The following is a 27,697-nucleotide window of genomic DNA, read 5'->3' as shown; positions in this document are numbered from 1 at the left end:
CCTTTAAAATCTAGTTCTTTAAAATAAAATCTATCACCTAGATGAAAATTCTGATTTTTCCCTGGGTGGACATTTCTTTCTCCTTGAATATTTCATTCTTCTTTGTTTGGAGTCCTCTTATTTATCATACACTAATTTTTATTATAGTGTAGATTTCCTATGTACTAAATCAGATTAGTTGACTTTAATCTGGCAGATCCTGTTGACTTCTTATTATAACCTAAACACACCACCCTGTCTTACAAAAAACACATTTGAATTTGTTTCTCTTTACTTTCTTATTAGATTTGTTAATAAATGACATGAGTCACAAACCTACTACATGGCAGATGTTGTTCTAAAGTTGCCATGGTTGAAAAAATTAATAAAATAGTAGCCAATTTTCGGGTCATTTTTTTCCTGACCTGCTTAGTTTAATCCTCAGATGAAATCAACACTGACAGGCACAATCTGTAATTTAAAGGTTTTCATCTTGGTACTACATGTCAGAGTTGGTTCTTTACCAAGATATGCCTTGAATAGCAAAGTTACTGAAGTAATAATTCTAATTAATTACTTCCATAACTTAAAACTGATAATTTTATACTAAGTTCAGAAACATAGGAAAACTTGGTTAGTCATTGTTCTACACTAACTAGATTTGTGGCATTGGAGATGTCTTTGAATTGACAAGTGTTGCAAGGTCACTAGCTTTAGAATTGAATCCCCTGTGTTCAAATCCCAGACTTGTTATTTTTACCTATGTAACACTGAGCATGTGACAATATCTCAAAATCTCAGTTTCCTCATCTACAATATAAGGTAGTTGGTTGTGTGTGTTCGTCCTTTGTTGCCAAAGAAGACCATGTCATCAGATAAATGATGACATGACTTGCACTTGACTTTGTTTTTTCAGTGAGGGAGGGCTGTGTATAGGTCACCAGCCTCACTTCTCCTCCAGAGCCATCTGAATCCAGTGACCAGATATTTATCAGGATGACTGGAGATGACCCAGCATGAGGCAATTGGGGTTAAGTGACTTGCCCAAGGTCACACAGCTAGTGAATGTCAAGTGTCTGAGGTGAGATTTGAACTCAGATCCTTCTGACTCCTGCACTGGTGCTCTAACCACTGCACTACCTAACCCCCCTCAGGTATTTGATTAGATGGTCTTTAAAGTCCCTTATTAATATTATTTCATTATCAATGCCTAGGAACTTTTATGAATTTGTTAAATATTCAGTCATCTCTGTATATGAGTAGAAGTAAAGCTTTGGTTTATATAACTTTCAATATTTTTATTACCTTTCACAGTCACATGCACACTCTGGCTTGTGGAGAGTTGAGGTTGAACCAGCACATTACAAGTATATTCACCCTCATCAACTTCTTTTTGTACATCTGAGAGTTTCAAAGTCCCGTTGTTCTCAAAAGCCACTTGACGGTGGTTAAAGGGAAGCAGGTTGGAATTCTTATACCATTTGATGGAGTAGTACGGATAACCAATCACACGGCAGTGAATGTATGTATCCCAGCCTGCAATTGCAGTGATGTTTTTCATTGGCCGAATACTTGCAGGCCCTAGAGAAACATAAAGAAACTCTTCAAAATAATTTAAGGGCACAGATAATGAGGAAAAACAGACATTCTTTCCTTGGTTGGTAAATATAAATAAATTCAATCTCTAGACTTTACTCTAATAATCTTTTACCCTTAGTTTTCTGCATTCTCTGTTAGAGAGATAGTTGTGAATCCCAGCTTTAACAATTAAAAATTAATTATAACAACGTTAATTATTTTGTTCCCAATTGTTTATTTTAAAATGCCAGAATATTTAAAATTATAAATGAAAAGCAAATTAATTTAATCAACAAAGCTAAACAGTTCTATACTGAGCAATACATTATATAGGAAAATCTGTATGACTTGTCAATTATTCAACACTGTAAGTATTGTGTAGATGTATATTATGCCATGTAGGGCTATAGATGCAAGTTAAGATGCCATGTACATGAAGAATCACTATGAAAGTCAGAAGCTAAAGAGGAGGAAGAAAATAAGAAACATGGAGAGTAGAAATTTAAAAGGCAGAAAAAAAGATTAAAAGGGCAGGCTTAAGGGGAAAGTTATAAAAATCTGACAAAAGAAATAAAAATGTAATTTGTAAAATGAACATATTCAATGCAATCCCAGAGTAGGAAGAAAAGAGAAGAAATGAGAAGAGCAACAGTCAGTTCAATTTCTGATTTCCAGACTTAGCTTACTGCATACAGAAGTCTTTTTTCCCTATTATAAGGAGGGTACGCGTATGCATGTGCATGTGTGTGTGTGTGTGTGTGTGTGTATGTGTGTGCATATGCATTTGCAGATATGCAGGTGTATGTGTGCATGCATGTGTGTCAGTGTGTGTGTGTGTGTGTGTGTGTGTGTGTTTTGAGGAGCTGATTTGACAAGCACCTCTTACGTTTATTCGAGCCTGGTATAGGACGACTCCTGCAGAGTTGTTGGCAGTGCAGCGATAGACTCCACCATCCCGAACCTGAGTGTTAGAAATATTCAGGTAGCTGACCACATTGCCCTCAGAAGTGATAATCTGGCTGACACGATGACTGCCACCCTTAAGTATTGGGTCATCATCTAGAGTCCATGTAATTGTGGGCAGTGGGGTCCCTTTCACATTGCACATAAGGGAGACAGGTTCTCCTGGACTCACCACTTTCTCACTAAAAGCAGAAATAATTTTGGGAGTTCCATCTGTAGGGAGAAAAAGAATTATGGAAGGAAGGAGCAACATTTTAAAGACATTTTGTATTATTAAAGGATATTAAAGGATTTCAAAGCAATGAAATTATGTTCATATGTTGTAAGAAATTCCATTGTTTACTATATCTTTTATTTTCATATAGTAGGCTGAGCTCTATCAACACATGGTGTATAAAATATAATATGTAATAGAGTACATGTCATCCTAATGGGAAATTACTACATCTTGCTAATAGGTTACTATGGCAACTGCTTTATTTAAAAACTGATATAATTGATAGTCTTAAAGACTGACTAATTATAAATCATTTGTCAATTGTATCTCACATAGTCACAACTTCACAGAAAGTTAGCTACCACAGACTTCATCAGATGAAGCTGGGAAGTAAATAATAGTTTCTCAGTCATGTGAATGCCAATTTTGTGATTATACTTCCACAAATTAAATGTGAAAAGTCTCAGTAAACTGGCTTTATGTATTCTGGATTTAATAGATTAGTGAAGAATTGATTAGGCTACCAAATCTAAAGTTTTGGGAACATATTGAATTATTAAATATCTTCATAAAAGTGAATAGATATCATACCTATTACTTCTACCAAGTGCTTCTTTCTGCCTTGATACATAATTCTATTCATATTTCCAACTTCAGCAGAAAGTAGAGTAAATATATTGCCTGGGCTAGGAGAAAAGAGGACTTTGAACTAGATATTATAATATTACTATAACAAGAATTAATAATATTATAGAATATGGCTTTACTTGAGTTTGCTTTTTGCATTATTAGATCATCAGATTGTATTTTACCATAGTCTGAAAAGCTGGTAAACTGACCTTCAAGCATCACTTGAACATAGTCTTGAGCAGACATTTTGTCCTTTCGAACAAAGCACTGGTATGCACCACCATCACTTTTAACCATGTGATCCATTATAAGTTTTTCGTGGTTGATCCCTGTAATCCGCACATTCTTCCCAGGTTTGAGGATTTCCCCATTCCGGTACCAGGAGAGCTCCTGATCATCACTTCCAGTAACACTACATGACAATGAAACCTGGCTACCCACACTACTCTTCACTTTCCTTGGGCTTATTGTGGCTTTTAGTGGCTCTAAAGATTTTGATAAAAAAAGGAAGACAAGAAAAGAGAAGAAGCATTCAACTAAACATTACTTCAACAGATTTTTCTAGTAATTATATCCATTCGCCATTCAGAAGAACATAAAAAACTTTGATTAACAGATTCAAATAATCCCACTATCAGTACCTTTTAATAAACTGTTGTATATACAAAAGATTCTTCTTAATCTTCATTCTCCCTCACCACACAAATTGGTTAGATCTAAGATGGGTCATGGATTTATTTGTTTCTAACTAATCGTCAAGATGATGCTGCCAAGGCACTGCCAATAAAAATGTACTAGGAGCCAATTTTTCAATGATGCTGATGGATTTGGATTGGGTCATCCACAAACTCACAAATCAACAAACAGGTAGCTATTTCGTTTTGTTTTCCCACTGAGACCAATGGCCTACAACTGTATGCGAAAGAAATTTCCAAGATCAGAAATACAGATTGTAGCCATAGTACACCTTTTTTCTTAATCCAAAACTATCTGTCCTGGACATGGATAGATTGCAACCTGGTTCTCCTGAGCACTAAGCATGCTCTAATTTACTGACTCAAAATAGTTACCTAATGCGTTTCCAGAAAGTTTGAAATAATTTAAAGGTATTAATGCAAGTTATCAAAGTAAATATCTGTTTTGATGTTTAATAAATCTTAATGGTTTAGGAGATATTTTACCAAGTTATAAGCAAAGAAAAGAGACTTTTGAATATGCTGTCTTAGAATACTTGATATGCCTTTTGACATCAAAATTTGGCATTCCAGGATATTAAGAATTTCAAGAAAAAATATTTGAAATGAAGAGTTCTACAGAAAGTAGTTCCATTCTTAGTTTATATGAAGTAACATGGTCAATTTTCTTCATATCATCATCAAACAATTAAAATTAATAATTGATTTAGCTTTTAAAATGACATACCTAGAAAAATAAATCTTCCTAGTTCTTCAGTTCACCAAGTGATTTACAATGTGAGTTAAATGAAAATTTATCCTATGCCTACAGTCTGAACTACAGTCAAAAATGAGGTCTGCATAATAAGATGGATTCAAAAGATACAGCTGTCTAGAGATGAAAAATACTAATTTAGATATGGAAGAACAACCTTGATTCAGTGGTAAATGCTATCAATTGTGCATTATTAGGATAGCCAGTATCAGCCAAAGGAAATTGGAGATCAAATGTACAGTGTAATAATATTCAGCTTCAATCATTATGAAAATGACTCAAATTTGTGTGATTTACTTGTTATTCTTTTTTTAAGTGTCTGTGAGGAAAAAGTTTACTACAGCAAAATGTATATTCCTTTTGATGTACTTGACTCATGGGTTGAGTGTTAGGGTGAATTAAATACAGTGGCTTGAGCTTTTAGAAGAAAAGGTCCTTTATAAATAAAATATTGTAAGAAATTGTTTTGGATAGGGAAAAATAATAAGCCTAGAGTATTTACTCTAGTTCTTATGTTAAAGCTCTTTGACCTCTCTGAGAGAGACAGATCTTGATCAACCTCAGATTCATCATTTTAAAAATATGGATCATAATATAACCTATTTCAGAGAGTTATTGTGAGGATCAAATAAGATAAGATGTATAAAATACTGTGCAAACCTTGAAGAACTATATAAATATTAGCTATTATTATGGCCATGAAAGCATATGGGAACAAGACCATGTCATAGTGTTCCATTTGCTTTCTGACACAAACGTTTAAGAAATAGATAGAGGTTGATAATACCCGCTTAGATAAAGATCTGTATACAATTCAGAGAAAATTGTAGAAAAATGATGAACTTGCCAAGGAAGCCAAATCCCAATGAAAATTCTCAAGAATATTTAGAATTCTTCTAGGCAGTTCATTCATGAAAACACCATATAGACTTGTATGTCAACTTCAGTTCTTGCAGAGAAAAGGGACAATGTGAATAAAATATGTGAGAATATTTTAATACTAAGAAATTTTCATGATTAGAAAGTTTGTCAATAGGAATCGTTCTGAGGAGATTCTTAATGACAGCTTACTTTCTGAAAAATGAAAAACAAGCTTTAATCATATTACTCATAGTCTTTTTTATGAGAAGAATCATTGTGAATTTAATAAAAATATTATTAGCTGCCACTCTAAGCACCAAACTCCATTTTCAAGTTTAATAGAGAGACTGGGCACAGGAACTCAAGAACACACTTCAAAATATAGTGTGATAATTTTTGCTCAGACTTTTCAAAGCTAATTTTATTTTATCCACAAGGCCTTTGTACACATATAAAAATTGCCCCATGTGCTGACCTGGACTTATTTTAAAATTCAGGATAGCATATTATAATTGATTTGTGTGTTTAAATTGAGTTTTCACCGAGGCATTTTTCCCTGGAAGGAGAGAACACTTCCATATTAAACAGTTCACTCACTTCTAACAATCTCTTTTTCTTAAGGTAAATATCACTGACACAGACACAAACTGGCGTCCCACTTACGTTTTACATAAAGGTGACCGATCACCTTTGCAGTTCCATATCTGTTTGATACTTCACATACGTAGCTGCCAGAGTCTGAAGGACGAGAGTTCTCAATCAGCAACCCTGTCACTGTCTTCTGAAACCTTCCTACAACCTCTAGGGGCATGTTATCCTTCAGCCAATGGTAATTTGGCTCTGGGTGCCCAAATGCTTTACAGGGTAGCTCCACACGCTGCCCTGCCATGGCTTTTCGATGGTCAAACCCATCAAGAATAGATGGAGCTGAGTTTGCTGGATCTATAAAGTGAATAATAGTTTTCAGATTTAGCAAATTAAGAGAATGACATTTTTCCAACTTATGTAAGAAAAACATACTCTTCTTCAAATAGTATTGGAAGGCATTCATATGTTACAAGACATAAGACCCACAATATTATTGGGTGGCTCAGAATCTGTGACATCAGCATTTTCCATATTGACTTACTTTTGCAATACTTCTAATTTAGACTAAATAGTTTGCTATGTCAAGTTAAATTTCCTGTTCTACAAAATGGCTAAGAAATACAGCATGCTATGTTAGTGTGTAAGTTCTATTTTGAGACCAATATCTTTTAAAGTTGTTCTGAATGACTGATATTTCTAATGACATGAACTCTGGCTTGTGAGGCAAGGTTTTTAATAGATTTTTTCTCTTGAATGTAAAAAATAAACTGAAATAACTCTTTCTTTGCCTAAAATTTAACTAACTTAAGGAACTAATTTGTGGAATTCAAAATACAGGGAATTCAGAAAAATCTGGCTTGTAAGAAAAGTACCATATGAAGATATGAAGATCTTTTTTACTGCTTAGAACCAAACAAAAATCAAAGGATGATATATTAATTCTCCTATCAAATGCAAGACATTTTGAAAGACATCGACAAAATGTTCCGATTGCTATCAATTGACAGACGCTGTCAACAATGCAATGCACTATCTAGGTCTAGACCTTAGAGATACAAAGCTAGGGAACATAGTACCTATCTTTACTATAAAACAAAATACAACATTGTTAAATGAATAAGAACAAAATAAAGCACTGTGAATTTTGATGTTATGTAATAAAATGGAATGAATGAAGGCATAAAGGCAAGGGAAAACTCATGATACATTCAGAGAACAGTGAAGAATTTCAGTTGGTTGGAACATAGAATTTCTGAGAAGAAATAGTATGAGGCAAGAGTGAGGAACCTATGGCCTTGAGATCACATGTGGCCCTTTAGATCCTCAAGTATGGCCCTTTGACTGAATGCAAATGTAGCAGAACAAAACTCCTTAACAAAAGAATACTATGAGGTATTAGAGGAAAGGTAGATTTGATCTAAAATGTTGAAAGACTTGCCTGTCCTCAAAAAGAATTTATGAAGGTAGATTGGGAAGCTGATGTTTCAAAAACATTTATTTAAAGCGTTTACTGAAGACTTAAGAAGACACTGAACTGGCTTAAGATTTTTGATACTATGACTACTATGGCTACTATTACTATTATTAAATAATAAAAGCTAATATTTACATGGTACCTGCTATGTGCCAAACACTGTGCCAATTGCTTTACCACTATTATTATATTATTATTTGATTCTCACAATAACACTGTGAAGTAGGCACTTATATTATCCCAATTTTATAGATAAGAAAATTGAGACAAATAAAACTTTAAGTGACTTGTGACTTGTGACTTGACTTTAAGTCACACAGCAAGTTTGTATCTGAGGCAGGATTTGAACTCAGATCTTTTTGACTCCAAGTCTACTCTTAGCTACCGTGACACTTACTGGACTAATTTCACAATGTTTTCAAGTTTCAACTATCAATACTGAGAATTAACAAGTTGCCCCTTTCCAACACGTGGTTAACTCTTCCTAAACAACAAAGTCAGGGTAAAAAGAAAGCACTTATTGTACTAGAGGAACTGCTTCTGTATCTAATAGTGCTTATTAACAAATAGAATCTATATCTGCTCAAACATAAAGGATTATATTACTTCTAACAAGGTTAACTCTGAAATTCTAAAACCGTACCTGAATATTATCAATAGAAATTAGCCAGAGGGATAGCCTCTTTCTAGAGTGCTATCCTAGTACATAGCTGTGAAATAAATAACTAATAACATTCACTATATGCATTTAAAATTTATCTATGGAATAAAACATGCCCATATAAAAATTTCTAAGCCTGGCCTTTAAGACATAATCAGAGTCAAATGTTCCAATTTTATTTCAAGGTGCTGCTGCTCATGTATTAATGTTCTAGATAGAATGAATTGCTCATTTCCCCTCAGTCTTTTCATATTTTCTATCAACATCATGTGTTTGTTCACACTACCTCTCATCTTAAATGTGCTACTTTTTCATCCTTGTCAATTGACATGCTTGTCTTCCTTTAAAGCATAGTTTCTGGCGTTATATCTTTCATAAAGTCATTCTTGATTTTCTTATTTAAAAGTGATTTCTCCCTCCTTAAAGTTTCCCAAAATCATCTGGAATATTTTTGTCTTTCATTAAATGAGAGAATTTCTCTGTTGGAAGAGACATTAGAGCCTCTCTAGTTCAATCCAAAATTGAACAGTCTCCTCTTTAACATGATAAGAACGGATCATTCTAGTGTCCTTGAAGATTTCCATTTAGAGATTACACACTAAAATCTTCACAGGAATTTTCTCTTAAAAAGGTATTATGGGTAAGATGTATAGAGACCTGCTGCAAATTCATCAGAAAAAAAGACATTTCTCCATTGATCAATGTCCAAAGAACATGGAGAATTTTCAGAGGAAGAAATAAAAGTTAACAAGAGCCAGATTTCTAAAAATACCCTAAATCACTGAAATTAGAGAATTGTACATTAAAACCACTCTAATACTCATAAAACTGGTAAAAGGGACCAAAAAATTATAAATGCTGGACATGATATGGGGTAAAGTTACATTAATGTAGCACATGAAAGCTGTGAATTGGTCTAGCCATTGTGGAAGATAATTTTGAACTAGGACTAAAAAGTTATTGAAGTGTACATATTCTTTGAATCTAATTGCATGCCACTATGAGGTATATACCCTAAAGATATGCAAGAGGGAAAGAAGCTAAATGTATATAAAACTATTTAGAGCAGTTCTTTTTGTAGTATCAAAGAATTAGATACTGGGCAGAGTGCCCATCATTTGACAAGTGGCTATGTAATATAATATGAAGGAATACTATTGTGCTGTAAGAAATGATAAAGGAGATGCTTTCAGAAAAACTTAGGAAGACTTTCATGAACTGATGCACAGTGAAGGTTACAGAGGTAGGAGAACAATTTATGTAAAAATAACGTTGTAAAAAGCAAACAACTTTGGAAGACTTAAGAACTCTGATTAATGCAATTGTTTTTCTTTGCTATACATATTTGCTACAATGTCTTTGCTTTCTTTTTTTTAATTTGGCTTGAGAGAAGTGGAAAGAAGAAAAGATATATCTGGTAAACTGAAAAAATAAAATTTAATTAAAAAAAAAGAGCGAGCCCACTTACAACGTAGCCCATTTCATTTTTTGTATATCTCTAATTGTTAGGGAGCCTTTCTATACCCTAAACTTGTTTCCTTACTACTACCAAAGGCAACTGATGGCAAAATGGATAGAGTTCTAAACCTAGACTTCAAACCTGGTCTCAGACAGTTCCTAGCTATGTGAACCTGAAAAAGTCACTTGACCTCCATTTGCCTCAGTTTCATCAGTTATAGAGTGGAGATAATAATAGTATCTATCTCTCAGGGTTGTTATGAGGATCAAATAAGATCATATTTACAAAAAGTACTTAACATAGTATAACATAGTGCCTGCAAAATAGAGCACTGGACATGGATAAAATGCTTATCTTCATTCTCCTTCCTCACCACACATTTCATCTGGTTCTGTTTTCTGGGCCAAGTAGAGCAAGTTGAATCATTAATACAAAAATCTTTTGAGTATTTGAAGGCAGATATCGTATGTCCTCCATTTTCCTGGCTAAATATCTCCAATTCCTTTATTTGGTACTTACATGACCTAAACTCAAAGAACGTTCTCTGTACTGGTTATCTTCTGCATACTTTTCAGTTTATCAATATACTTTGTAGAATGTGGCACAGAAATAAATACAATAATCCAAATATGTTATCATCAACACAAACTAGAACAGCATTCTCTACTTATTATACTAAAACTGCCTCCCTAGTCTTGAAAACTGTTCTTTTCTTACTGCAACCTAATACTGAATTAAGTTTTTTAGTTTTCATACCTCCCTGTTGGCTCATGCTGAACTTGAAATCTATCCCAAAGTAAGGTTTTATTCATACAAACTGCTGTCTAGCCTACCTCTCACCAATCTTGCTCTTGTAAAATTCTTTTTTTATCCTAAGTATAAGATTTTACATGCTAAGAATAGAATAAGACTGATTCTATCTAGAAGAAGCTTTGACAATTAAAGCCAATATGAAAGCGCATTATTATGAAGTCATAAGGATTCCTATGAGAAAAACAGAGAATCTAAATATAGACATGGCAGTATGAGAATGTAAACATAGAAACAGCAAAATGTTATAATACCCTTTATATTTTCTTTCTCTTGCATTGACCATTCCTTGTCATAAATCTATTCCATATAAAACTGGAGAGATGCTCAGAGTAAGATGATGTTATTTCCTGTTGTTTAAACAAGTAATATCTCTTGTATTACATGACTTTTACTCAATTTGATGATGATCAGTTTATAATTTTTGAGTTTCAAAAGAGATATTCTCTCTAATTGCTACAGGAGGATCAGGATGTGAATAAATGATAATTGTCTCAGTTGCCTTTGAGCCAGATCAAGTTCTGGTAATCTTTTGCTCTCACTAAATCCTAATAAGGCAGCTGCCTCTTTTAGCCTCTGTCAGGCTCTGATAACATTTATGTCAAGCTATTGATTTTTGACTAAATAGGAAACAATGGCACCAAGCTCGTTGCCCTATGGATAGGGAATTTAGAGTAATAGTTAAAGATTTTCCTAAATGTCTGAATAGGGGTTTCACCCTTTTGGGTTTAAGGAAAATTCAAACTATTCTAAAGAGTGAGACTAAGCTGTCAGCAGTGTTTGTTTGTATTTAGTGTTCTAAAAAGAATTTTCTTTTCCCGTGAGAAAGGGAAACAGGGCAAAAAGAGTGAGATTTTTAAAGGTTCAAGCTTCCAATTTAATCTTTTAATATGAATTTCCAAATCATGATTTGTTTTAATACCTTTCTACAGAATTCACATTTTTAAAAAAATCTGCTTTGAAAATATCACGTTTTCACATTCCCTCCTTGAAAATACATAATAAAAAGTCAACTTTAATTTCAATAGTGTGATATTTTATAGGATTCTTTGGAGTCTGACTTTCTCATGGTCTATACATATCTTCATATATTACCTTTGATGAGTTAGAATTTAGTGAATAGAATCTTCATTCCATCTTCATTTTATACAAACTGAATAACTAAAATTATTCCTTTATTAAAGTAAAAGGGGAAATAATATTTTTGCTTACTGGCTTCAAATCCTTCATATACTTGCATTTGAACTTCAGAATTTTTATGTAGTTCCAGACTTTTTATAGGAATACTTAAAAGCCCTTTATTTACTTAGAGTTTTATTTTCTCCTGATATATTATAATGAGTTTTGCTAAGTAAATTATTCTTGGCTGTAAGCCTATATCTTTTGTCTTCTAGAATATTGTATCCCAAGTTCCCCAATGCTTTTAGGTGGTACAAGCTAAATCTTGAGATTGCCAACTCCATGATACTTGAAGTTTTTTTTCCCATCTACTTGTAGTGTGTTGTTTGATCTTTTTCTTTTGCCCTCTTCCTATCTTTCCAGTCTTCTCACACCTTACTCCTCTCCATGTACGTTGTAATCTATTGGCATTGGCCTCCTGGCTGTTCTTTCCACAGAATAATCTATCCCCTGACCAAGCATGGTAATTGACTTGCCCCCATACTTGAATCTCCCTCCTCATGTCTCCCTCCTAGCTTCCCTCAAGTTTCAGCTAAAATCATATCTTCTTCAAGAAGCATTTCTCAGTCCTCCTTAATCTTAGAGTTTCATTGAGATTCAAGATCTCCCCACCCAATTGATTCTGAATTTTGAATACAGCTCTGAATTTTGACTATAAAATCCCTGAGAGTTTTAATGGAGACAGTTTCTTTCAGGAGGTAATCAGTGGACTTTTTGTTTCAACTTTGCCCTCTGGTTCTAAGAGATTTGGAAAATTTGGGTTTTTTTTCTAATGATTCTTGATGTATAGGCTCTTTTCGGGGGGGGGGGGTCATGATTTTCAGATAGTTCAATAATTTCCCTATTTTTATTTCTCAGAGATATCTTACATTTTTTCAGTCTTTTGATTTTGTTTTAATATTTCTTGCTGTTTTATAAGGTCATTGACTTCTATTTGGTTCATTCCAATTTCAGGGAATTTGTTGTTTGGGCCAGGTTTTACACCTCTTATGTTAGAGGCACAAGATATTAATTCTCTCCAATTTTTACTTTCATTTCTTTTTCATTTGCTCCTTTAGTCCTATAATTTCATTTATAAAACAATTTTAAGTAATAAAAACCCTTTTATTTCATCTTTTCCAGGAAATCTATCTATATTTTCCCCAAGTTGTGGTAAGGTTTTACTTGTAGATATTTTGGAGTCTTTCTCTTCTACATTTTTGTCTTGAGCATCCTTGACACTACAATTTTATTTTTAGTGGTTGAATGACCATACAGGTAGTTCCTGTTTTTAGCCTAAACTGATGAAGATAATGATGAAGTAGGTATAATGATGAAGTTAGAGACAACAGGTAGAAGGAAGTAACAACTAGTACATGCAAGAAACAGTAAATAGGTCAATTGTGACTGGATTGAAATGCTTTTGAAGAGAAGCAAATATAAGAATTTGAAAAGGCAGGTAGATACCAGTTTGTCAATCTTTGAATATGCTTTAGTAATTGTCTATAAATTCTCAGCATTGAATGTGGTTTTCCTAGTTAGAAAAGCTATTTTTAGTTGCAAATTAATTCTTAAATCATTGTTTTCCCCTTTGATTTATTACACATTTTATCAAGTGACAGAGGGACAGATGATACATATCATTTGTTTCTAGCTACACTGGCCTTCAGAAACTAAACTTCCATCCTATGATCAAATGACTTCAGAAGCCTTTAGTCAATAGTCATTAAAAACATTTACTTGTCTTAGACAAAAGAAAATATTGAAGAGGAAGAACAACATATGATTCCATCTTGGATTAATCATGGCATTTAGAACAGATATGTCCAGTACATTATTATGAAATCAAAAGGATACTTATAAGTTAAGTATTTTAGAATGTAAGACACAGATGTCATAATTTGAGAATATGAATATAGAAATTGCAAAATTGCAAAAAGTTATAATATTCTTGGCATTTTCCCACTATTGTTTAATTCATACCCCGCCTCCCATCTGCAGCATAGGGCTTGTGCTAGACTGAGAGAGTCAGTTAATTCCTTATAACAGATAGTCCAATAGTATTTAGAGCTTTTGTTGAGCACAACTCAGTGGAATAGTTGGAAGAGTGATCCAAGGAAAAGAGAAATCATATGTGGGGAGAAGAGGACAAGCTTTACTCATCAAAAACTTGACAAACATAGAGAAGAGGAGAGGATTTTCTGGGGGAATTGATCTTAAAGCAATTAGCAGCAGACTGGAGAGAATTTACCCAAGGGGGAGGGCAGTGTAAGGGGGGGCTTTTTATCCTAGCAAGGTGGGTGGGGTCAGTGGATATAAATGAAGACCCATAGTGGAAACTAAAGAAAGCCAATGAATTCTTTTTTCTATACTCATATCTGTAATGGTGTTCTGCTTGACTGCTTCTTTGAAGGGAATGGGGAGTGGACTCAAGGATTCCATAGATAATTTTCTAGGGATTCCTTCTCTGTTTGTCTTAAAGTACCTCTTTAAAGCTATAAAAATATAAAGCTATGTAATATAGAATTACAGTGCTTCTCAGGGTAATCTAATCATTTCCTCTGGTTTAAACAAGAAAAATCTCTTGACTCATGTCACTTTTACTCAGTCTGATTTCTATTCTTGTTAAATTAGAGTATGCCCAATTATTCTTACCAGTCAATATCTTTTTGAGGCATACTATAGGCATATAGTGTTAGATATACCCGACAGCTTTGTGTCATCTACAAATGTGATTTACATCATCTATGTTATTGTACAAATCACTGATAAAAATGTTAAATAGAACACAGGGCCAAGTATAGATCCCCATAGCATTCCATGAATATTCTGATTATTCAGTTATTTTTTGAATCTAACTAAATAATAAATACTATTATTATTACTATTATTATTATATTATTATACAAAGTCTCATCTTATGATCCACAAAAATAGCATAGTTACTTTCTCTAACTATAATTTTTTATTCAAATATTTTTATTCATAAAAATAAAGCTGAAAGAGACCATTGAGTCCCTCTACCTCCTTTTACACATGAGACACAGAGAGATTAAATGATCATCTAGGTTCACAAGTTAGTAAATGCCTGACCAGGCTTCAAACTTAGATTGTCCAGTCTCCAAGGCCAGCACTCTAGCCACTATATCATCTAGCTCTTAGCTTTCAGTTTTCCTTGCTAGACTCAGTTTATTCTGAACTTTAGCACCTCTGGCACCATTTGTTCAGGGCATGCCATAATTTGGTATGAATCTTCTATAACCAGTCCTTGTTTAAAAGAAAAAGAATCTAACTTGAATCTAAAAGAATCTAACAGTGAATTACTTGTGGTTCAATTGATAGTTTATTTGGTCAGTGTGTATGTAGATCACAACAGTTACATAATTTGGAAGATTTCCTTCAGTTGTTGCTATGGCCCACAAATAATGTGATCAATCTGATAACAAACCTCTCTGAACATAGCAGGATAACAAGATCTGTGGCCAGATTTGTACTTGAAATCTATATAGTTTGTGAGGATTTGCCAAAGCTGGTTCTCTGCTGGCTAACCTTAAAAAAATCTGGTAGGCACTACCACACTAAACTGAGGTATCAGTTTAATATGAAAAAGATACATCTGTATTCAAATTAATCTGTAATATTTCTATGTTTATGGATATTCATTATTGTGGCAGGATGGCAACAGTGGTCACAATTCTGACCCTATGTCTCCAATTTTTTTGGTAGCAACAAATTAGAAAGTTAAATGTAGGGATAAAGAATCTTTTCTGCAACCTCAATAAAACTAAAAACAAATGTTGTTTAAATGCAGTGAGAAGAGGAAGGAGATAACACACTGCTTCAATTCTAGGGCAGAAAATGTATGCATTAATGGAATTAAGTCACTTTAAGCGCAGAAGGAAGGTTTTGACAGGTCTGCACAAAAACCTAATATGTCTTTTTGCTCACTACCGTGTAGAATTATGGGGCTAACTCACAAAAGAATAGAAGAACTGTTAATCCTGGTTATTTCTTTTTAAGAATTGTAATATTTTCCTGAGGAAGAAGAAGTAGATGATAACAGAAGTTGGAATCAGAAGCAATTAATAGCAATAAGTCCTTAGATTGAGGGCAGAAATTCCTGACATTCCCAAGAGTTGTGGGAGCCAGAATGGAGATGATTAAATAACCTTAAGTGCTTTAAGGGTAAAGAAGGATAAGGACTATCAAAAGGTTATTAGATTTAGAACCTTTGAAGATCATTTCAGTTGAACATAGGGTGCAAGACAGATGGCAGAGGATTTAGAATCAAAAGGAAGGAGAGGAAGTGAAATTAATGATTGCAGGTAGTTTTCTTTTTTTCCTTTTTTTTTTTGATCAGGGATAACTTTATTTTGTCAAGTAGAGAAACATGATTTTCAAAGATAATAGTTTGAAGCAAAATTATATCTACAAATCATCATGGAGTATAATGGTAAAAACTTAGGACCAATGTGTCACATCACAAAACAGTGAAAATCAGTAAAGGAGAAAATGAATGTCCATGAATTTTGGTGTAGGACCCTAATGATAATTAGCCAAAAATGATATTGTACAGGAAAGATTTAAAATGGGTGGATTGAAAGAAGGTAATATACCAAAGATTTTGCAGTGGAGAATGGAGAGTGTCTAGCTATTTTTATTAAGTCAAGTACCTGGTAACAGATTTCCTTAATTAATTTTGAAGACATTGAAAATCTAAGTATCTTGGCTAAACATTTATTCACAATGAAATAAAGAAAAATAAATTTATTATTTATTTTCAGCCTACTTTTTAAAAATTTAATTAACCTGCTTATTTATTGCTTTTCATATTTAAAATATCTTCAGATATTAGCAGTACATTTTTATAAATTTATATGATAGATTTTAATAATGTGTCATTGATCATTTACAGAAACTGTTAAATATTTATATTATAGATAGCTTCCTGAAGGCATTTAGCTATGAAAGTGAAAAGAGATATGGGGCTACATCTAGGGAGATGGTAGGATCAAATCAGTTTTTGTTTTCTTTAAAAATGAGAGAATCACTAACATGTTTGTAGACAGCAGGAATAGACCCAGTTTATAGAGACTGGAAGTAAGAGAGAGACAGAAGATGACAATGAGGAGAATCTTCTAGAGAAGACAGAAGAGGAGAGTTTCAAAGGTGAATGTTGAGGTATTGGTCTTAGCAAGGAGAAGGGCTCCCTCTTGGTGAGACTGGGGTGAATCTCACCAGATATCACCTGTATATACTGATTGTGGACCTAGGCAGATAATTTCATCTTTCCAGACTTGTTTCCTTTTCTATAAAATGAAGAATTTAAGCTAGTTGGTTTCTAAGTTTCCTTCAAGCTCAGACATTATGTGATTCCATCTTCTCAAATTAGCTCATGAATCATTTTAAGTACCTGTTGTGTGCTAGCCCCTGGGATAAGAGCAGGGCATTCTGTAGCATCTTTTGCTCTTGTCCTTATAATATGGCTGTGAGACTTATATTCTCATTGTCTAACACACAACTCAGCTGTGCCACTTGAAATATTCATACTTGTTAAACTTGTCTTTCCAACTAGATTTAAAACTACTTGCAATCAAGGATTACTATCTTAAACTTATTTTGCCTCCGTAATATTTAATATATGATTAACATAAAAGTACTACATACATGGCAAAAACCCAGTAATGCTTGTTATTAATGAATAAGTTTTGGAGAAAAAGACCAGACTAATTCTTAGAACCACGATTCTTTTTTTGCCCCTATTTACTATAGTCAATAGAAATAACCAAATCTTCTATTTCCAGCATTAAATTGTTAGAGAATAGGCACATTATTATTAGTAATAGCTGACATAGCAATGAATATAAAAGTATATATTTTTCTTATACCTGATACAAAAAGTCTAGCACTGTTGCTCTGCCGTGTTTCCCCAGTGTATCTGTGCCGTGTAATACATCGGTAGTTATACAATCCATCTTCATTCTGTACATCTTTAATATACAAGGCTCCCGTGGATGTGATGAAAAATCTAGATCCTAAAGTACAGAAAAATAATTAGTGAATTTAAAACCAAACAACCATTTAAACAAAAATATTCCCTTTGAGTAAAAGTAGTACAGAGCTAGATTCAACACTTTATACTTCTCTGAGTACCCATTTTGAACACTGTAAGTGATAACTTCAATAAATGAAGAAACTGAATGAATAATTCACTCAGCCATTTTAATTATTCAAGGCCCCTAAATGAGAAATTCAAAAGAAGTAATATGCAAAATAGGAACATAAACTTCATAAATTGTCACAGAAATTGTTTTCTTAGTTTCTAAATTTCCACTAGAGCAAAATAATTGAGTTGCATCAATATATTTCAAGCCCCAAAGTTTCTGCAGCCAAGTTTATACAGATCATAGGATCCCAGTATTTAGAACTAGAAGGTACTTTAGAGGCAATCTGGTTTGATCACTTCATATTTCATATGCAGAAACTGAGACTCAGATAGGTTAAATAGTTTGTACAAATAGTAGTAAGGTAGTAAGTATCAGAACTGAGATTTGAACACAGGCGCTTGGAATCCAAAACCTGAATTCTGGTGTATCTTTAATGCAACACCTCAAACCTCCCATCTGATAAATTTTAGAACTTCATTGGAAGAAAAATTACCATTCTTTCAGATACAATGGAAAAATTTTTTAAGATCACAAAAGCAATGAAACTCATACCAATTATATTATTTTATTCTTGTGTTATGAGAACAAGGGAGTGGTCTTTACCACTTCAAAATAAAATGATGAGCTATCCCAAGTACCTGAGACTCTTTGGAAGAACCTCACAGTTCCTTTCTACTCCTATTTTTGGCCTGTTTCACTGTATACAAGTGTTCAAACAAAGGTTAATTTGTGAAAACTGGTTTCATTTTTCTTCATCATTTGTGAAATATAATGGAAATACCAATGAATCAGGAGTACTCTCACTATCTAGTTATGACATTGAGTGAAATATTTAATTTCTGTGAGCCTTAGTTCCCTCATCCATGAATTAAGAAAATTGGACTAGATAATCACTAATATCACTTTGGCCTTCATATTCTCTGATTATGTATGCCACTTTCTAGTTTTTATTTGAGAATAGTAAACTGAAAAAAAAAATGGTGATTTAGAAATAAGTTGTACCATAGCTCCAATCATTGTTTGATGGTTCTCTATAGAATATTGACTGTGTCTATTTGTAATGGCTCCCTTCAGAAGTCATATTTTTGTCATTTTGGGAAATGACCATGATGCAAGAAAGTTGTCACTATATTTTCTTGATATTCAGGGAAAATTTTCACTAATTCATTATGAAGGATTGAGACTGTTAACTATGTCATGGATATTAAAGTATGTAAAAGAGGTGCTTTTCTCATGTTGATTTAGATCATTTTTAAGGATAAATTTACTTGGTTAAACATAATGTTTTATGGTTCTTGATATTCATGTTACTAAGACTCATAGTTTAAAGATTTGATGTTATAGCCAGAACAACTTCATAAATTCTAGATATGGAAAACAAGATTTAAAAAAAATTATTTAAAAAACAAAACACCTCTTTCACAGGATTTTAATAAAGCATAAAGAGTTGCATACAAAGATTTTTTTGACAATTTTTAAATAACACAATAAATTGCACTTTTAAATAACTCATTCTTTGGAACAATTCCACTTAGCTCGTTCCTTTTTAATAATAAAAAATGAAAAATCTTTTAAATAATGTATTAACTCATATGGCAGGGCAGCAGTTTCCTGATGAAGTCCTCTTACTTCAACAAAGTATTCTCCGCACACATAATCCCTCCACAACTTCCTTTGGCCCTAGTTTTCCTAGTGCCTCCCCTGGTAAAATTTCCTTTCCTCCCTTTGCATCAACTTCTCCCATGAAGCTTATGGCCTAGGGACAAAGAAAAGCCCAAGCCATGTAGGCTTGAGGTCTCAGGCACTGTAGGCGCCAGAGACCACATGAGCCACCATACCCTGATGAGTGACTGACCAGACATTTCCAGACAGAGATTCTGTCATATACAGAAAAGGAAGTGCTGCTGTGCCTCTGCTGCATATCCTTGTTGTATATCCTTGCTATGTTAAGGAAAAAGTAACTTTGTTAAATATTCAGTGTCTCCAGAGTTCCTCATTTTGTCTAAATATTGAATCTGAAGTAAAAAAAAAAGTGCTGGCTTTAAAGTCATGTCTACAATAGCTCATAAGTGTTCTGATGCTATATTGTCTAAAACATATTTTTGTTGTTTCCCAGAAGTCAAATAAAAATGAATCTTTTGCCATTTGTCAAATGTTATCACATTAAATATTTTCACTAGTTTGTCTATACAAAGCTATGTAGTTCATTTTTTTCTTTCACTATATTTTGCATAGTTTAATAATACATTAATTAATTCTTTTAAAGTACAGATTAATGGAAAGAGGTAACAAAAAATAAAATGTGGGGAATATGTAATGTCATTTGAACAGATATTTGAATGTAAGCACGAAACTAAAGTGGAGAGTATTCCCTTTATTACACTTCAAAAGTGCTTAAAAAAATACATGAGGATGGAGCAAAATATGTATCTATTCCCCTGTTGATTTCTAAGAGTAATACATTCTTCAGGCACATTTAATTCAATCAGTCTTGCTTTGTTCCTACAAAATCCATTTTTTTTATTCATCCACTTAACAATTTAAACATGATTCCTTTAAACTGCTTTCAGAGGAACTTGGTTTCCTTTTAAAATTAGTCTGCTATTAAACATTTTCTGAGGAGACAGTTAAATTTGCTGCCAGAAGGGTTTTTTTTTTCATGATTTGAATGGTCATTTTTAGCTTCCAATTTTTTCATTGAAAGTACAATAGAAAATGGTAAATATTTTAAAACTTAAGAGTGAGGAACAGGCAAGGTCATGAAAGCCTAGATATTCTGAGTTACATCCTTAGAATACTGGAAAATTAAAATACATGATGCTTATTCAACTAATCAAGTCAAGCTTGGGTAAAGTCATTATTTTAGATGAGGCTACAGTAAATGTAGAGAAAATAAAAAAAGGAAATTATATAATGTTTGAAGGAATTTTAGATCATGAATCAATATCAATATATACATGTATACATTTTATATATTATTTATATGTGTATTCATCTAATGATATCAGGTCTAAATGCTTTTTAAAAATTAAGCAAATCAGAGAGAGAAGTAGATAATAAAATTATAATAATATGGCATATTAATATGGCCCTTTAAGATCTAGATAAATCTAACCAGAAGATAAACAAGACTGAAGTAATGTAATGATAGATCAATCATGATTATTGAATGAGAATAAAAGGGAATTTACATGCCTCTCAGCACTTTTATGAAAATTGCCTATACTTTGGGGCATAAAGCTCTCATCAAATTATGTAGAAAAGCACAATTTCTAAACACATTACTTAATGATTATAAAGCCAAAAAATTATATTCAGTAAAGGGGTCTCAGAAAGAATGAAGAAGTAACTGGAAACAAACAATTAAAAAAACTGGTAGGTATAAAAATTAGAGAAACAGTAGAAGGTTTAATCAAATAAAATCACAATGAAAATGACAAAATTTATGGAATTTAGTTAAGTAGTTTGAGGTAAGATTATACTTCTAAACACTCATCAAAAAATTTAAAAAATCAAAGAATTGGGAATGCGGTTTAAGAAAAAATCTTAAACAGTCAAAAATCTCCAACTCAATGAAAAATATTAATTATTGAAAAGTAAAGAACAAGTTAATAGAACTGAAAATAAAAAGACCATTGAGCGAATAAATGAAAGTAGTTTAAGAAATACAGAAGTTTTTTGTGACTTGATAAAAAAAAAAAAACCCAGGGAATTTCAAAAACACTTGAGAGAGAAGCCATATTACCCTGTCAAAATAAGACCATCAGTAATGGTTCAAAGTCTCTTTTCCATTCAGGAGGGAAGTTTGAATATCATCTAACTACCAATTCTGCACCCAATAGCATGTCCTATCAGATCCAGGATTCTTGCTCATTGTTTCCAAAACCTGGTCCTGCTAGACCTAGATAAAAACCTTAACAAAAAAAAAGAAAAGAAAAAAAACCCCACTAGATTTTATGAGACTGGAGATAAAAAAAAAGCACCTTTTCCTCTAAGCTCCACCAGGATGTCCAATTCCACCCTGAAGAGGAGTTGATCTGTTTCCATCATATCTCCTTGACTACCTTTAATATTCTGACTATTTCTCCTGAATAAAATTGGCTTACTATACTGTCTTGTGAGTTTTATCTTTCTTTGTATTGGATTATTGATATTCTGAGTCACCTGAGTCTATGTTAAGCTAAGAGCTAAATTTTTTTCTTTTAATAGTAAGAATACATAAAGAGTTAACTTTTTTTAAAAAAAGAAAAAATCTTGCCAAAATAAAAAAGGAAAACACAACTAAGAGAAAATAAAGGAAACTATAAGAAACTGCATTGCTTGCAGTGATCATAATTTAGAGAAAATAGATTAATATTTCAGCAACTAAATTAACAAAAGAAGAAACAGATCCAATATCAGAAAAAAATTGGATAAGTAATAAAAGAACTTCAGTGGTATAGGGAGGTAAAACCACACAATCATACTGATTTACAAGTGAATTCTCTCAAACATTCAAAGAAAAACTAATTACAACATATCTACTTGCAATGATAAAAAAAAGAAAGTACCCTTTAAATATATTTCTGTGATATAAATATGATATTGATAACTAAAACAAGGAGAAACAACATTACAGAGAGAGGAAAATACAGACACATATTACTAATGAACATCGATGCAAAAATTGTAAATAAAACAGATTATAAAAACAGATTATAAAAATTATGCACTATGAGCAGTCTGGGTTCATACTAGGAATCCAGGGTTGGTTCAGCATATGGAAAATTATAAATAAAATAAAAGACTATAGATATAATAAAACATTTTAAGAACAATAATAATATAAATAATTTGATTATGTAGATGAAGAAAAACCTTTTGACAAAACCTAATTCTTGTCTATATATTAAAATATCTAGAAAATACAGAAATGAATGGACATTTCTCTGTTGTTGTTCAGTCATTTAGTCATGTGTGACTCTTCATGACTCCCTAGACTATAGCATGCAAAGCCCTTCTGTTCTCCACTATCTCTCAAAATCTTTCCAAGTTCATGTTCTTTGTTTCCATGACGATATTTATCCATCTCATGCTCAGCTGTCCCCTTTTTCATTTCTCTTCAGTCTTTCCCAATATCAAAGTCTTTTCCAATGCATCCTACCTTCTCATTATGTGGCCAGAGTACTTACATTTCAGCTTTGTTATTTGACTTTCTGGTGAATAGGCTGACTTAATTTCTGTGAGTATTGACTGATTTGATCTTCTTGCTGTCCAAGGGACTCTCCAAAACCTTCTCCAACCCCACAATTTGAAAGTGTCAATTCCGTAGCAATTAGCTTTCCCTATATTTCAATTCACATATTGCAAAAATCATAGCTTTGATTATATGGACTCTTGTTGGCAAAGTGATGTCTCTGCTTTTTAGTATGTTTGGATTTACCACAGCTTTCCTTCCAAGGAGCAAGCAATTCCATGGCTACAATCAAGGTCAGCAGCCCAAGAATAATACTTCTGACACTGTTTCCATTTCTTCTTCTCCTCCTATTTACCAGGAAGTGATGGGACCAGTTGCCAAGATCTTCACTTTTTTAAATGCTTATTCATTTTTTTTCTTTTTTCTAGCCAGCTTTTATACTCTCCTCTTTCTCCCTGAGAGGCTTCTTAATTCCTCTTCACTTTCTACCATTGGAGTAGTATTGTCTACATATTGGAGATTGTTGATATTTCTTCTGGCAACCATAATTTCCATTTTTTATTCATCCAGATATATTCCCTTCTGAAGTTTCAGATGGGAGTACAGTCTCAATGCTGACCTCTTTGGTATTTGTGTTTTGGTCCTTGTCCCCAAAGAAAGATTCTATGGTCTTTTCTTTTCTGCTTTGCTTCTTACTCATGATAATAACCCTTTTCCTGACTTTTAAAGTAGATCTCTGTCTGTGGCATAGAGAGCTCTGTCCCACAGTTTTTGTGCCTAAAACTTGTGGCTTTGTGTGTTGTGGCCTCTGGTTCTTTCAGCTAGAAGCTAAAATGCTGCAGCTTACCTGGTACTGAGCTGGCTGGTGTTGGAAAGCAGGGGCCAGTTGAGGTCTTTTTAGCTTTCCCAATGGTTACCCTGGTGCTAGCCCATTAAGTGGCGGGGAGGGGTGGTCTGGATGCTGGAGGTCTCCTCTGCTGTGCTAGTGCATAGGCAAGCTCAGTGGTTGTTGATTCCATGTGCGGTAGTGTCTTCCCCATTCCTCTGGGGTGTTTAAGCATGCCTGAGGTCCTGGTGCTGGCAGTTGCTGGCTTCACCCCCCTGGGGCTCAGGATCTTCTTCCAGTTTGTTGAGGTGGGGCTGTCTGGGACAGCTGTGATCCTGCACTGTTCCACTTGGTCACAGCAAGAGGAACCCTCCTTAGTGAACTTTCTAGCCACACAGGCTAAGAGTCTGTTTACCCCTTCTGCTGCTCCCACTGTTCCAGAGTTTTCCCCAGGGGGATATTCTCTATGCTCATCCAGGTCAACAAGGGGAGGGAGATAGCAATTTCCAATTACTCTACCATCATGGCTCCTTAAAATTCCTCCAAATGAGATGGTTGATTATTTTAAAAGATATAAATTGCAGATTAACAGAAGAGAAAGTTGAATAGTTAAATAACCCCATCTCAGAAAAAGTCATCAATGAACTCCTTAGGAAAAAATCTCCAGGGTCATATGGATTGACAAGTGAATTGTATCAAAAATTTAAAGAACAGCTAATTCTAATACTACATAGATTATTTGGGAAAATTGGGGAAGAAGGAGTCCTCCCAAATTCTTTTTATGTTGCAAATACGGCTTTGATATCTTAACCATGAAGAGCCAAAACAGAGAAAGAAAAGTATAGACCAATTTCTCTAATGAATATAGATGTAAAAATTTTAAATAAAATTTTAGCAAAAAGAATACAGCAACTTATCACAAGAAGAATACATTATAATCAGGTAGGATTTATACCAGGAATGCAGGGCTGGTTCAATATTAGGAAAACTATTAGCATTATTGAGCATATCTACAATAAAACTAACAGAAACCACATGATTATCTCAATAGATGCAGAAAAAGCTTTTGACAAAATTCAACACTCATTCCTACTGAAAACACTGGAGAACGTAGGGATAAATGGAACCTTCCATAAAATAATAAGCAGTATCTACTTAAAACCTTCAACAAACATTATATACAATGGGGATAAGCTGGATGCATTTCCAGTAAGATCAGGGGTGAAACAAGGATGTTCATTATCACCACTGTTATTCAATATGGTACTAGAAATGTTAGCTGTAGCAATAAGAGAAGAAAAAGAAATTGAAGGAATTAGAATAGGCAAAGAAGAAACTAAGTTATCACTCTTTGCAGATGATATCATGATATACTTAGAGAACCCCAGAGAATCAAATAAAAAACTACTTGAAATAATAAACAACTTTGGCAAATTTGCAGGTTACAAAATAAACCCACATAAATCTTCTGTATTTCTATATATTAATAACAAAACCCAACAGCAAGAGATAGAAAGAGAAATGCCATTAAAGCTAGAGTAGACACTATAAAATATTTGGGAGTTAGCTGCCAAAACAAACCCAGGGATTATACGAACACAATTGCAAAACATTTTTTGCACAAAGTCAGATCTAAGTAAGTGGAAAAACATTAGTTGCTCATGGGTAGGCTGAGTCAGTATAATAAAAATGGCAATTCTACCTAAATTAATTTACTTATTCATTGCCACACCAATCAAATTAGCAGATCATTGCTTTGGAGAGCTAGAAGAAATAATATCAAAATTCATCTGGAAGAACAAAAGGTCCAGAATATCAAGGGAACTAATGACAAGAAATGTTAGGAAAGGTGGCCTAGTTGTATCAGATCTGAAATTGTATTGTAAAGCAGCAATTGTCAAAACCTCTTGGTACTGGCTAAGAAACAGCAGAGTAGACCAGTGAAATAGGTTAGGTACTCAAGATACAGTAGTCAATGAATATAGCAATCTACTGTTTGATAAACCCAAGGAACCCAACTTCTGGGAATAAGAACTCACTGTTTGACAAAAATTACTGGGAAAACTACACAACAGTGTGGCAGAAACTCAGCATAGACCATTGCCTGACACTATACACAAGAATAAAGCCCAAATGCGTACATGATCTAGGTATAAAGATTGATACTATAAACAAATTAGTGGAGCAAGGAACAGTGTATTTATCAGATTTATGGAGAAGGGAAGAATTTTTGACTAAACAAGAGAAATAAAACATTATGAAGTGCAAAATGGATAATTTTAATTACATTAAATTGAAAAGTTTTTGCACAAGCAAACCCAATGCAAGCAAGGGAAGAAGAAAACTGAGAAAGAATTTTTACAACTAGTGTCTGTGATAAAGCCCTCATTTTTAAAATATATAGAGAACTGAGTCAAATATAGAAGAATACATGTCATTCCCCAGTTGACAAAGGGTCAAAGGATATGAACAGACAGTTTTCAGAGGAAGAAATTAAAGCTATCTATATTCATATGAAAAAATGCTCTAAATCAGTATTGACTAGAGAGATGCAAATCAAAACATCTCTGAGATACCACTCACACCTATCAGATTGGCTAACATGACAAAACAGGATGATCATAAATGCTGGAGAAGATGTGGGAGAGTTGGAACACTAATACATTGTTGATGAAGCTGCGAGCTGATCCTACCATTCTGGAGAGCAATTTGGAACTATGCCCAAAAGGCTACAAAAATGTGCATACCCTTTGATCCAGCAATATTGCTTCTAGGGTTGTACCTCCAAGAAATCATAAAAATGGGAAAGGGTCCCACATGTACAAAAGTATTTATAGCAGCTCTCTTTGTGGTGGTCAAGACCTGGCAATCAAGGGGATGCCCATAAATTGGGGAATGGCTGAATAAATTATTGCATATGAATGTAATGGAATACTATTGTGCTATAAGAAATGATGAACAGGAAGATTTCACAGAGCCCTGGAAAGACTTATATTAACTGATACTAAGCGAAAGGAGCAGAATCAGAACTTTATACACAGTAATAACCACAGCATGGAGGGATTTTTTCTGGTAGACTTACTACTTCATTGCAATGAAAAGACTTAAAAAATTCCCAGTGGTCTCTTAAGGCAAAATGCCTTCCACATGCAGAGAAACTACTATGGAATTCTATTGCAGAGTGTAGCAGATCATTTTCTTTTGTATGATGTTTTGGTTTGTTTATGATTTCTCCCATTTATTTTAATTCTTCTGCAACGTGACTAAGGTGAAAATGTATTCAATAGGAATGTATGTGTAGAACCTATATAAAATTGTATGCCATCTCAAGGAGGGAGGGGAAGTTGGGGGAAAGAAGGGAGAAGGAGTGGAAAAAAAATCTAGGTTATATGGAAGAGATTGTAGAAAGCTGAAAATAATAATAATAATAGAAAGAAAATCTATAGTTGTAGAAATGATATTTATAGCATTAAGTCAAGAAAATGAAATTAGATGCATTTACTACCTGCTTGTGGAAGTCGGGAACTCAACCAGAACAATGAAGGAAGAAGCAATTTCATCTCATATGAGTGAGGCTGCAATTCAATTTTTTTCAGGGAGAGATCAAGCTCCAATAGCAGGTTTTCTCAATTACCCTCAGGTTTTATCAGTGATTTTTTTTGTCTGAAGACCTGTGTTCCAGGAACTTATTATGTTGTGGT

General features: G+C 33.5%; 1 protein-coding gene across 1 annotated transcript in view; it reads right to left on the bottom strand.

Moving 5' to 3' along the window:
* Positions 1-27,697, bottom strand: part of DSCAM (DS cell adhesion molecule) — a 229,988-nt gene that overhangs the window by 160,176 nt on the left and 42,115 nt on the right. The window contains exons 2-6 of the mRNA XM_072615767.1: positions 17,716-17,862; positions 6,341-6,619; positions 3,577-3,852; positions 2,437-2,733; positions 1,285-1,560 (exon numbers count right to left, since the gene is read on the bottom strand). Coding sequence (XP_072471868.1) covers positions 1,285-1,560; positions 2,437-2,733; positions 3,577-3,852; positions 6,341-6,619; positions 17,716-17,862 — 1,275 coding nt within the window. The remainder of the gene's footprint in view (positions 1-1,284; positions 1,561-2,436; positions 2,734-3,576; positions 3,853-6,340; positions 6,620-17,715; positions 17,863-27,697) is intronic.

Source organism: Notamacropus eugenii, chromosome 5 (genome assembly GCF_028372415.1).
Source record: "Notamacropus eugenii isolate mMacEug1 chromosome 5, mMacEug1.pri_v2, whole genome shotgun sequence".
Lineage (NCBI taxonomy): Eukaryota > Metazoa > Chordata > Mammalia > Diprotodontia > Macropodidae > Notamacropus > Notamacropus eugenii.
Note: the sequence above shows the minus strand (reverse complement) of the source record. Positions and strands in the feature narration are given on the sequence as shown.